This window comes from Amphiura filiformis, chromosome 18 (assembly GCF_039555335.1).
Source record: "Amphiura filiformis chromosome 18, Afil_fr2py, whole genome shotgun sequence".
Classification (NCBI taxonomy): Eukaryota; Metazoa; Echinodermata; class Ophiuroidea; order Amphilepidida; family Amphiuridae; genus Amphiura; species Amphiura filiformis.
Genome location: NC_092645.1, coordinates 37873237 through 37885958, shown reverse-complemented (window position 1 = coordinate 37885958; position 12722 = coordinate 37873237). Strand labels below are relative to the sequence as shown.

The 12722-nt window shown below is 36.5% G+C and overlaps 1 protein-coding gene across 1 annotated transcript; it reads left to right on the top strand.

Annotated features, from left to right (window-relative positions):
- The first annotated feature begins 2117 nt into the window (after positions 1-2117).
- Positions 2118-8976, top strand: LOC140138662 (G-protein coupled receptor GRL101-like). The gene is made up of 6 exons (XM_072160402.1): positions 2118-2177; positions 2355-2426; positions 3378-3449; positions 5111-5182; positions 6051-6134; positions 6887-8976. Exon 6 carries the CDS (start codon positions 6969-6971, stop codon positions 7716-7718), a length of 750 nt encoding a protein of 249 aa, XP_072016503.1. The 5' UTR covers positions 2118-2177; positions 2355-2426; positions 3378-3449; positions 5111-5182; positions 6051-6134; positions 6887-6968; the 3' UTR covers positions 7719-8976.
- The last annotated feature ends 3746 nt before the right edge of the window (positions 8977-12722 follow it).

Below are 12722 nucleotides of genomic sequence, written 5' to 3'. Positions count from 1 at the left end.
GCTATCGCCCGAAATAAAAAGGCTAATCCGTAAAAAACAACAGGGTTATATTAAATGTATTTAAGAAATACAAGTCTGATGTTCTATGGGAACATTTCAGAGAAATTAGAAAAACTGTTCATAGAGAAATGACCAAATCCAAAAATGATTATCTGAGAAATCTGGTAGATGAATCACCCAACACAGGGAGTATAACTGTTGGGAAAAGATTCTGGTCCCAGGTCAAAACAATCTGGCGTGAAAGTTGTGTTGTTGCAACACTTAATGTGGATGGAGTTGAAATATCCAGCAGCAAAGCAAAGGCAGAAGCCGTCAGTTACCAGTATTCGAGTGTCTTTACAATTATTGAAGACACCACGGAAATACCCAAAATGGAAGGTGACCTTTTCCCCACTATTAATAATTTGACAATAGATACAGAAGGAGTGAGAAAACTCCTTGAGGACATACATCCAAAGAAAGCCTCCGGACCTGATGGAATATCTTATACTGAAAGAGTTCAATCAGGAACTGGCTCCCATTATCGAGTTTATATTTTCCCAATCACTTGAAACAAGTGACATCCCTTGTGACTGGCTTACTGCCAATATTACGGCAATTTTTAAAAAGGGGCCGAAAAACAATCCGGCCAATTACAGGTCAGTGTCCCTCACGTCAGTCACATGCAAAATCATGGAGCACATTCTCTTTCGTATTATATTGTCTCATTTAGAAAAATACAATATTCTTTCTGACTTGCAACATGGACTTAGATCAAACCATAGCTGTGAATCTCAATTAATAATTACCATAGAAGACCTTGCACGAAATCTTGATAATAGCTTGCAAACAGATCTACAAATTCTCGATTTTCAAAAGGCCTTCGACACCGTCCCGCATCAACGACTGACTAAGAAGCTAGACCATTATGGTATAAGGGGTTCAATCTGGAAATGGATACAAATTGGTTAATGAATAGAACGCAGAAAGTTGTTGTTGATGGCGAATCAGCCCAACCGGCCCATGTTCTATCTGGTGTCCCGCAGGGAACGGTGTTAGGCCCATTGGTGTTTTTTGGTTTACATAAACTACATTGCCTCCCACATAGACAGTTCAACCCGTATTCGTATTTTTGCAGATGATTGTCTCCTTTATAGGGTTATCAGAACACCTAATGATAACGACATCCTGCAAACTGACCTTACATCACTGTACAAATGGTCAAACAACTGGCAAATAAGTTTCAATGTAAAACACTTAGAGTCACCACAAAGCGTCATCCAATTTGGTGTACTTATAGTATGGGAAATGAAATTCTTGAAGGTGTGACGCATCATACATACTTAGGCGTCGAAATATCTTATAATTTAAAATGGTCGCTGCATATAAACAATATTGTCGACAAGGCGAACATAGCCCTATGGTTTATACGTAGAAATTTACACCGTTGTCCCAAGTCCATCAAACAACAAATGTACATGGCTCTTGTTCGCCCTCATTTAGAATTTGCCTGCGCTGTATGGGATCCATATACAACATCTGACATCCAAAAATAGAAATGGTGCAGCGCAGAGCAGCTAGGTTTGTGGTTAATAACTATAAAAGAACCGAAGGTACCGTAACTAGCATTCTAAATGATTTAAATTTAAATATGGCCCAATCGCAACAAGAACGCCGCACCAAAAATATCCGTCTTGCAACTATGTATAAAATTCAATCAATTTGTTCAAAAGTAATAATGTAATTATAGTTTACGAACGTATTTCCGTGGTAAATCTTTGTGTTTAATTTGACGGTGACTTCCTGATACCAGTAGGAAAAAACCTGATTTACAGGTGTCAAATGTGATTTACAGGTGTCTTAGACTAGCCACAGACTAGCCGGTGGAAACGTTAACAAACAATTACGTTATAGTTATAAAATGGCTGAATATGTATCGTAAGTCGATGTTATTTGGGAACACTGACTCGACATTGGTCTTATGCACGTTCACCCTTCTGCTCATTTGTGACTGCGCACATAACTATGTTGTGTCGCTCAAGGTTCAACTCCTATAAATGTTTCTCATCAATTTACTTTCTTTTCGAATGTATTATAACTAGAGGGCGTTATTTTCTTGTTGACAAAAAAAAAGAAAAAAACGGTATTAGCCATCTTCAACAAGCTGGATTTGACGGTCTTATTAATCTCACGTGGTTGTAAGTAACCCGATTATATGTGATCCGATCGAGCAAATGTTATTAATGTTGTTGAAAAAAGTACGTGTAAGTAAATATATCAGAATATGTTGAAAGAAAGCCAGGTGGCAATTGAAAACATACGAATTCGAACCTAAATTCAATATAGCTAATAGGACGCCATTTTCTTGTTGACAGGTCGTTATCAAATAACAGTATCGATCATCTCCAACCAGGTGCATTTGACAGTCTTACCAATCTGACGTGGTTGTAAGTGACCCGATACTATTCACTCAAAATAAGGATAATGTCGTTAAAAAAAGTGTATGTTCATATTATGGTATGGTATGAACTTTTGAACTGCTTTAGATGTAAGTGAATGCATCAAAAAGAAAGCCAGGTGACAATTGAAAACATAAGGATTCGAATCTAAATTAATATAGCTTATACCGTAAAACCTTGTCTACAAGCATATATAGTGCTTCTGATGAAAGGTAAATTAATCCAGATGCCATTATGGAATAAATTACAGATCCAAACATATACAAAAAAGTATTATTGTAAGACCAATTTATTGTATTGGCATATTTACGCATGTATCGTCTTAATTAAGCTTTCATCAAAAACACTATGCTTGTAGACGATGTTTTACGGTACCTCTACAACTCTATTGACATTGTCTTCGTTTCGTTTCGTCTGGACATATTTCTTTATTATTCATTAGTAGACATTGAGTACATAACACTTATAGTACCTAGGTTTTTTACGATTTTTACAATTGCACGTGTAGGCTACACGCATTTTCGTTTGCCAGCCTAAGCCGGTTGTTTCAGGGTAATTTTATATTTAGACATGTACATGTACAAACTCGTGTTATTCTATGTAAATGTAGTGGTCAACTTCAAACGCTCAGAAAAACCCTTAATATTAACACATTCTATATAAAGAACGTAATACCAATAGCGGATTCAGTTCAAACCTGAATTTAGAACGTACGGAGAACTGAAATATACGACTTATCTTTCGCTGCAATACGCAACCTTTGCCAAATGTGATTTTGATAAATGGCCCCTCGTTTTGTGGTGTCAGTTTCTTTAGTTATGAACATTTATGGTCCCATGGACATTTTAAGCTACAAAGAGCATGCGCATGTCCTAAATTTAGGTTCATTATAACTATGGTTTTCATACGTTAGTTTATTTTTACATATTATTTTTGCAGAGATCTTTCAGGCAACAACATTTCTAGGCTAACAAATCACGCTTTTCGGGGTTTACCTCAGTTGAAAGAATTGTAAGTAAGTCTTGTGGTGGGAGAGTGTGATCTTAAATTTATGCTTAGGCACCAGAAACAAATATATTCGATCTTTGGATCGACCGTGGATCTGCTTCGATGCTTGTTATTAATGAACTATCAACTAATTAATCGGAATTAACGCTAAATTCATATTGGTCAATATCGCTACAGGCACAGATTACTATGTTATTACAATTAGCAATAGTAAATTAATTTATTTCATAAATAATAAGGATCGACCAAACATCGATGGTCGATCGAAAGATCGAACTAATTTGTTTCTATTGCCTTATGGTCCTTGCATTTGTTGCATGAGGTCCCGGGTTCACGCGGTGGAAAATGTCTGGGGTATTGTCTGAATATAATTGACAACATTTGTAGTTTAAAATCAGACTTCTGCTCTCCCCATGGTTCATTTGAAATTACTTGGGGTGTTAATCGGTCGGTTCTTTGGCGAGAGAGCCATACCTGCTGTACACGAATCTCGCAGTAAGTTTCGACTATCTCGATCCGTCCGATCAGTACTCAATGAGGAGTTCCACATGGTACAGTGCTCGGACCACTTTTATTTTTAGTTTACATCAACGACCTACCAGACAATATAATTTCGACTGTGCGTTTATTTGCTGACGACTGTGTTTTGTATTCCAATATAACATCGACCTAGGACGCCAAAAGACTACAGGACGACTTAAACAAATTATCTGAATGGGAAAGGAAATGGCAAATGCTATTCAACCCGCAAAAATGCTTCGTCCTCAGATTTTTTAAACTTAAAAACACCCATTGTCTCCAGTTATAGTCTAGGGGGTACAATCCTGCAAGAAACATCATCTCATTCGTACCTCGGCGTTGAAATCTCAAACGACCTCAAATGGAACTTACACATAGCAAAAATCACCTCATCCGCAAATAAAATAATCGGTTTCATCAAAAGAAATCTTCACTCATGCACTAAAAATACAAAAGCAGTCGCTTATCTCACACTTGTTAGACCGACGGTTGAGTATTGCTCAAGCGTATGTGACCCATACACCATAGAACACATACATGAGATAGGCAAAATACATAGAAGGGCTGCTCGCATGGTGACGGGTTATTATGACAGAACTACTAGCGCATCATGACTCATACGGGAACTCAACTGGGAAATGTTATCGACCAGAAGAAAGATATCCCGGGTAAATACACTTCACAAAGCCTTAAGGGGTCACCTGGCCCTTCCGGTGTCGGACTACCTGCGCCCAGCTAATCGCCAGACTAGGAGATCATCCAGCAGCTCATACATTCAAATATCAGCTCGAACAGAAGCTTTCAAAAACTCATTTGTGCCCCGCACAATAAAGGACTGGAAAAACCTGCCATCCAACATCCAGACCATCGAAAACAACAAGCACTTCAAAGAAAACATCACAGTCTTCTTCAACGAAGAAGACACACAAACCAGAGACTAAGGCGCCTACTTGCGCTCTCACACCCTTTTCGCCTGGTTCCATACACGGGACGTTGAAAAGTATTCTGAAGAAGAAGATGAAGAAGAAGATCTTATTCTGGTTTGTAATTATATCTAATAATATTTATAATATCTTACTCCAACTTAAATTCCACACATGAGCAATAGAAAACAAAACTAACGTTCATTAAAACCTTTATTTCAGATACTTGTCGCATGTCCCTATCTCTACGATTAAAACAGATGCCTTTATTGAGACTACTAACCTTGAGATTTTGTAAGTGTTAATATTTCGCTATGCTTATTGTATCAAGGCATAACAACATAATATAATAAAATAGAGACTCGAAATGAAATTGAAGAGTTAAAGAATCCTGCACATTTCACACGAACAAAACCTTATAAAAAGCTTCGCATGTGGTTACCAAGATGACTGAAACATATAGCTACAGTTGAGGGCGACTTATAGGTTACTTCTTTTTTGGATTATGGTTCCCAACACAAAATAATTGCATGGTTGTTGTTGTTTGGTTGATCGTTGTTGTTTTTGGAGTGCACAATGCATATTGTTGGAGTTGGACGTTTCCATTTACACTGATATATCTCGCCAACAACAACGCGAAACTAGATGAAAATAGTATTGAAAATGCGTTAAAAAACTTCTAGCACCAACGCCGTTTTTCAGGTGCACATATCCCAACTCACCACAGGCGCATATGACCACCACCCAAACTCCAAGACACAAACACACCACCACCACATACCACCAACCCACCACTACCAACAGTGTGAATGTCGAGCTTTTTAAATAATATGAAGCGGACCGCGACTGCAATTGGAAGTCGTAGAAGTAGTGATGTAACATGTTTAATTACCACAGCAATGTGTTTACACTAGTTTTGAATGTAATGTTCCACACTGTGTGTGTGTTCTTTTCAAAGAAACTAATCTTACAGGTGCGAGGCTCAGCATGATGTGAAATTTCCATTGTATTACATTCAAAAAAGTGTAAACCCATTAATTAATCTTGTCACACTATTACTTCTACGGTTAATTAGCGTGTCACCAATGTTATGGTGCGAGTATTATAGCTACTCTGCTCTATACCAGCATGACTGATATTTTCTCAACTAATATGTTTTTAGAGTTTTGATACGAGGCAGCGGAACAAATACACCAGTAGATGTCGAAAAGGGGGGATTTAACGGTCTGAACAGTTTGAATAGGCTGTAAGTTGAAAACTTTAAAATAACGTACCTGGTTTATTTTGCAAATTGAACTCAGGGGGTCGGATGCGATATTGCCACTGACGTCATAATTTAATTAACACGTAATCACTTCTTAAAACTAGTGGATACAATTCTTAACCCATATGCTTGTCGATTCAAAAAAATCGGTGATTAGCTGTTTGGTTATCAAAAACTTCCTTCACCCAATGGAATTTTGGGAGCTGCACAGAAAATTGGTGGATGTTACAATCTAAGTGAGGATAGGTCTGCGCCAGGTTCGACTGCAACTGGTCTCTAGTTAATACGATCTGATTGTGATGGTTCACCATATCAGCGAAATTACAGCGCTTTGAATCTTTCAAGATCTAAAAAAGGCGCTATATAAATCCGATTATTAGTATTATTATTGAACTATCAACTAATTAATCTGGATTAATGCTAAATTTATATTGGTCAATATCACTACAGGCACAAATTACTATAATATTACAATTAACAATAGTACATTAATTGATTTCATCAATAATAAGGATCGACAAAGCATCGATTGTCGATCGAAAGATCGGACTAATTTGTTTCTATTGCCTAATATGGCAGACTAAATAGTTCGTTGATATGACACTAAAACGTTTCGAAGGTCTCATATCAAAGAAAATATTAATGAATAGAGAAAAGCACTTCGATTATTGTCTATAAAGTGTTAAAGCTAAAAAATGTAAATAATTCAAATTGGCAATTTTGATACTTAACAGGTACGTTGATGATCGCTTCTTGTGCTGTCATTTTGACAACTTGGACGAATGCGTCACCCTGGTACCGCAACCTCCACTTTTCATGTGCGGAAGTCTCATGCAGAACAGTGTCCTCCGTGTCTCCATGTGGGTTCTCGGGATCAGTGCCCTTATTGGTAACGTTTTCGTCGTTGCAGTGAGAGTAAAGGAAAAGACAACGTCTGCCATCCAAGCTAAACAGTCTTTTTTAATTGGAAATTTGGCAGTTTCAGATTTCCTCATGGGAATATACATGCTAGTGTTATCATCTGCTGATTTGTATTATAGCGATGAGTATTTCATCTATTCAGATCAATGGCGCTCGTCCAATGTATGTAAATTTGCCAGTTTTGTATCCCTTTTTTTTTTTGAAGCCTCCGTTTTCTTCATAACATTGATTTCAATTGATAGATTTATTTGCGTTGTATTTCCTTTTGGTAAATTCAAGTTGCGTAATATATCAGTTAAAGTAACCGCATCAATAATATGGGTAATATCTTTCTTATTAGGTTTAGTCCCTACTTTGCAAGCGGGACCCGAGTCAGATTTTTACGATCTATCGGATGTCTGTATCGGCCTTCCATTGATTACCCGTCCGTCAAGTTACAGTATCCAATCAAATGACATTGGAGGTCCAGATTCTGGGCGAACATTTGATCTGCCCGTTCCAGATAAATTTAAACCGGCTTGGTATTATTCCATCGCAATTTTCTTAGGCATCAACCTTGTCTGCTTCTTAGTAGTATTTGTGGGTTATGTTGTCATGTTTATCAAGGTGAAGTTTCAGGAAAAAGGTTCAGTCAGAACAGAATGATATCAAAATTGCAATCAGAATGGCGGCGATAGTTGGTACGGATTTCATATGTTGGATGCCGGTTATAATTATGGGTATCCTCTCTCAGACAGGGGCCGCTGTGATTCCTCTACAGATGTATACGTGGTCTGTGGTATTCATTCTCCCTATAAATTCATCTCTTAACCCGTATTTATATACAATCGTGTCGTTGTTCGGCGATGCGCGAAATCGATTACGATCATCGATCTCGCGAACAAATAGTACCAAAAAATCAGAGACCAATGTATAAGTCAACAGAATATGTTTTTTTTTCTACTCAGGCAACTAACCCTACCACATTCTTGGGGAGTAAGTAATAACGATGTATATACATTTGGTGCTTAAACATTGAACGACTTGGTAATAAGGCTAGTATGACTTCAGTTGGCATTGTTGTGAGATTTTGATCCTGCATCTGCCTTACCAAAATGTGATATGTAAAATAATGCGCCAGTGCACACGAGCTAGATATTATACTAAGCAGATTGGAAGTGTACCAGACCTATGTGTAAGAAAAGTTAATTTGTAATAATATGATATGTTGATAATTGTACTAGAGTTGGAAATGGTGAACCCAGTAAAGTTTTACAGAACACGTTTAAATGTTGGGTTATATACAGGTTGTGTATATAAGGGCTATGCAACCTTTTAATAACATTCAACAATGTTTTTTGAAAACTTGCTGAAAAACATTTCATTTGATTAGTTAAAAAAAGGTTTTCCAAACACAAAAATATTGGGAGAAAACGTCTCTGTGTTGTTTTTATATAAACCCAAACCAAAATAAGTATAATAACGTTTTATATAAGAGGCTATACAATAATTATGAGCCTTGGGGGAGGGAACATTTGGGGGAGCAAGACTTTTTTTAGCCAGCCAAAAGGGGTGGCAAACAATCTTTCGCAAGCCGGGGGGCAAGCGATTTTTGGCAGAAAAACATTTTTGGCACGCCGTTTGGAAATTCTACACCAGCCCAGCAAACACAAAAACGTTTTTAAAACGTTTTAAATAAGTTATATTTTGGCTTTTGGTTTAGGTAAAACGTTTTAATAACATTAAAATGTCGGGTTATATAAAGGTCATGATAACGTTTTAAAACGTTTTGTATGAAAACACACTACAACAATATTTTTTAAATGTTTTCAAAAAATGTTATTGTAAACTATTTTTGCAAACATTTTTGCCAAATATTGTGTCAATACTTAAATAACATTATGTTAAAATATTTGAACCCAGCAAACACAGAAATGTTCTTAAAATGTATTTTTCTTAACTTTTTAATAACATTTAAATGTCGGGTTATATAAAGGTCATGAAAACGTTTTTAAAATGTTATTGAAAATATTTTGGGCAATCCTTTTTCGCAAATATTTGTTCAACCCCAAAATAACATTTTGTTTAGAATGTTTTGTATCAAGTTTTCAAGAATGTTTTTGGAATGTTATTAAAACGTTTTTATACCCTTTATATAACCCGACATTTAAACGTTTTCTGTAAAACATTTTTGTTTGCTGAGCAGTAGATTATCAAAAATGTTTTTTAAGGTTATGAAAACGTTTTATACTCTTAATATACCCTTTATATAACCCGACATTTAAACGTTTTCCGACAACCTTTTATAACCTTTTGCGAATGATGTTGAAAACGTTTTGTGTTTGCTGGGAGGCTCATAATTACTAGACAGCCCCTAAAACATATTTTGCATTTGCTGAAAAGATATGGCGAACTCGTTTGACCCTTTGTGCATGTGCATGATTTATGTACTTTTGAAGGGAGCTCTTTTTGACAGAAGCTATGGACATTTTGGAAATTGCCAGCGATCGTTAGTAACATTATAATTATGTTGAATCAATTGTAGGCCTGTGCAGCAAAGACATTTTATCTGTTAAAACATAAATGAAGTCAACTAACATTTTTTATAGTTTATAAAACAAATCATTACAAAGAACAGCAAAAGATATCAAAAATAGATAATACAAAGTTTGCCAGCACGTGATAGAGGAAATAGCCGTAATCCAAAAAGACCAGAACGTTTCTTTTTCACATTCAGGTATAAGGATAGAGAGCCTTGCTCGACGAACCGATGAAGTGCCCACTATGAATTAAAACGCTGTACGAAAAATAGCACAAAATATTACTCAGTTAGCCAAGAAATCTATTCTTTCATGTATTAGATAGACAAAGTTAAAGTATACTTTACCGCATTACATTTTCCAGTTTACCATCATTTTGTGTAATTTTTGCTATTTCAAATAAACCCTAAACACATCGTCTAAATTTGGTAGGTTTTGTCAGTGTTTGTTATGGCAACGGTATTAGAGATCATGAAGAAAACCTGGGAGAGCGAGCATGGGATCGAGATCAACCAAATGTACATACAGTCCGTGGGTACGGCCGGGGCTTGAACCCGGGACCTCAGTGGTGCAAGTAATGTAGTAATGATTGAGCGGACAATCGTTTACTAGCTAAAAATGTGTTATCATATGCTTTACTCCGTTAAATCAGGGTAAATCAGAATTCTCTCTACAAGGAGGAAGTTCGGCCCAAAAGGATTTAGCATGAGTGTTTACATTGACATTAGGGATGGCGCATAGTTTTAACATCTTCCTAATAAAACAAACAAAGTTCACGTGGTATTGTAACTCTCAGTATATTGAAAACAAAGAATATTCGTATTTATTGTTGTTCTGAAAATTCTACATTTTGGTAGTAGTTCTGATATACCCTTTGCGCTGTAATATATAAACAATATATATCAATAAGGACAGGGGCCGCCACCACCTACCATAATATCTAAATCACATGACCAAAATCCCGCTCCAGTCAACCGCTCTTGAAAAAGTCTCGTCGGATGACGGACGAAAATTTGAATAAGTTAATTTTTTCTTAGTTGTGTGACCACTTTAAATTAACCTCAACAATAATATGGTGTATTGTGGAAAGCAAACTTTACCTGAATACATGATACTACTTGTTATTTTAACATATGATCCAAAACGAAATAATTATTAAGGCATAACTCCAATTTTCGGTCACATATTTGATCTTCACCTACAGACTGGCAACTCGGCAACTCAAGTTCGAAAGGACCAAGAAGGTCTCAAATTACAGAGTCAACCAGCAAATCATTCTAACGCGACTTGGACCAATGCAATATACCACGAGTGTACGAACAAGTTTTGGGGTCGAGTGTCCAAATGATCACTGATCCCGAATTCGGGTTGCCAGTCTCTAGATGAAGGTCAAATTATTTTGTGATAAGATCATATGTCAAAATAATAATTGTGACCATCCATCTCAAGCCGCTCGTAAAATCGGCAAATTGTATTTCGAGTTACAGTGCAAAATGTGCATAAAGGTTGTATTCATATTTACTTAATGTTTGTCCTACATGTTTCTCATTTTAGTGTCAGTCAAACGCCAATTTGTAATCCTATTGTTGAAGAGAATAATAAGCTTATACTTATGTATAGAGTTAGTAAAATAATGCTAGTCTTTGTTTGCTTTGGTCAAATCATGTTCAAGTGGTGGGTTAACTAACAATCAACAATGAGAGGACAATCCTGAACCTCGTTGACTTGGGGATGATTTGAAGTGACCGCCAATTATGACAATTTGATATGTAATACCAGCGATGTGGAAAAAGAGAAATAATGTAGCACAAAAATAATGTACCCTTTTACTGAAGGAGCAAATTTTAACAAGCCATAACTCCGCTTCTGGATATTGTTTGAAGTCAAATGATATATCATTGTAAAGCTGCTAAACACGACCAGGGGCCAACTTTACGTTTCGACGTGGACGGTCACAATTATTCATGAAGTCTACTAACACAGCATCTATGTTTCAGATGGACATTCATTTTGAAAAGACCATACATACCAGTGTCATACAATACAAAAAATAATTGTATAGCCTCTTCAAAAACTAGCGGATTGTATATATATATATGAAGAGTGTGTTTCTAAAAGGGATTAAATCGGTGTCAACAAGCTCTAAGAAAATCCAACACAATTAATTCTAATCATATTGAATGTTTTAATTTCCCTTTTTGTATTTTGAATGTTATATCTTGTTAAAAAACACTTGTCTCTGAAATCTGAGTGTTCTATTACTTTTTAAACTATATCTTTTATATTCAAGAAAATGTGGATTGAATCCTTTTTGGAAACCAACTCGTGGATTTAATCCCTTCTGGAAACAAGCTCATTTTGGGCATACTCAATAACACACATAGCTACGTTAACACTGTTTGCAACCAATAACACATTTTATTTGATCTAAAGTACATTAATCTATCTCCACCTTAATTCTTCAAACTTCTTTTCCATATTGCACTTACATTTAAGTCCCACCAACCCCAACCCACTCCTAAATTCCACCTCACCAATGGCTGAGCTGTGATGATGCAATGGGTTTAAAAGGAAACAAACTTTGGAAACAAATGGCAATTCTTCTTCTTCCTTATACGTGCCTCCCTCATACATATGAGTATTATCGCAATGCGTACAGACAAGCTGTACTTATTTTTTACTCTGTACTTATTTTTTTACTCTGGAACATAGAGTATATGAGTGTATTTTTGAAGTACAGTCAACAGTACCGGGATGATCCCCTGCTCTTTTCGAATAGGCTGTGACGTTCTTTAAGGTACACACTACATTAATGTGAGAATATATGCATGTACACGAGATCGACAGCTCAAAGTGCCCTCCGAAGCACTAAGCAAGTAAAGTGAAGTGCCTTGCTCAATGACACAAAGAGCCAGCCGAGCTCAGGCGGACCCGGGATTCGAGCCCTTGACCCTTGGATTCACAGTCCAACGCCTTAACCGCTAGGCCACTAGCATCTTGTTGTGTTGGATCTAATCACTTCTGAAAAAAAAATGTTTGGTTCCTTGAAACTAATATATAGATACTACCCATAACAATAACTCAATTTTTACCCAAAGTGGATTTAATCACTTTTGGAAATAAACTCTTC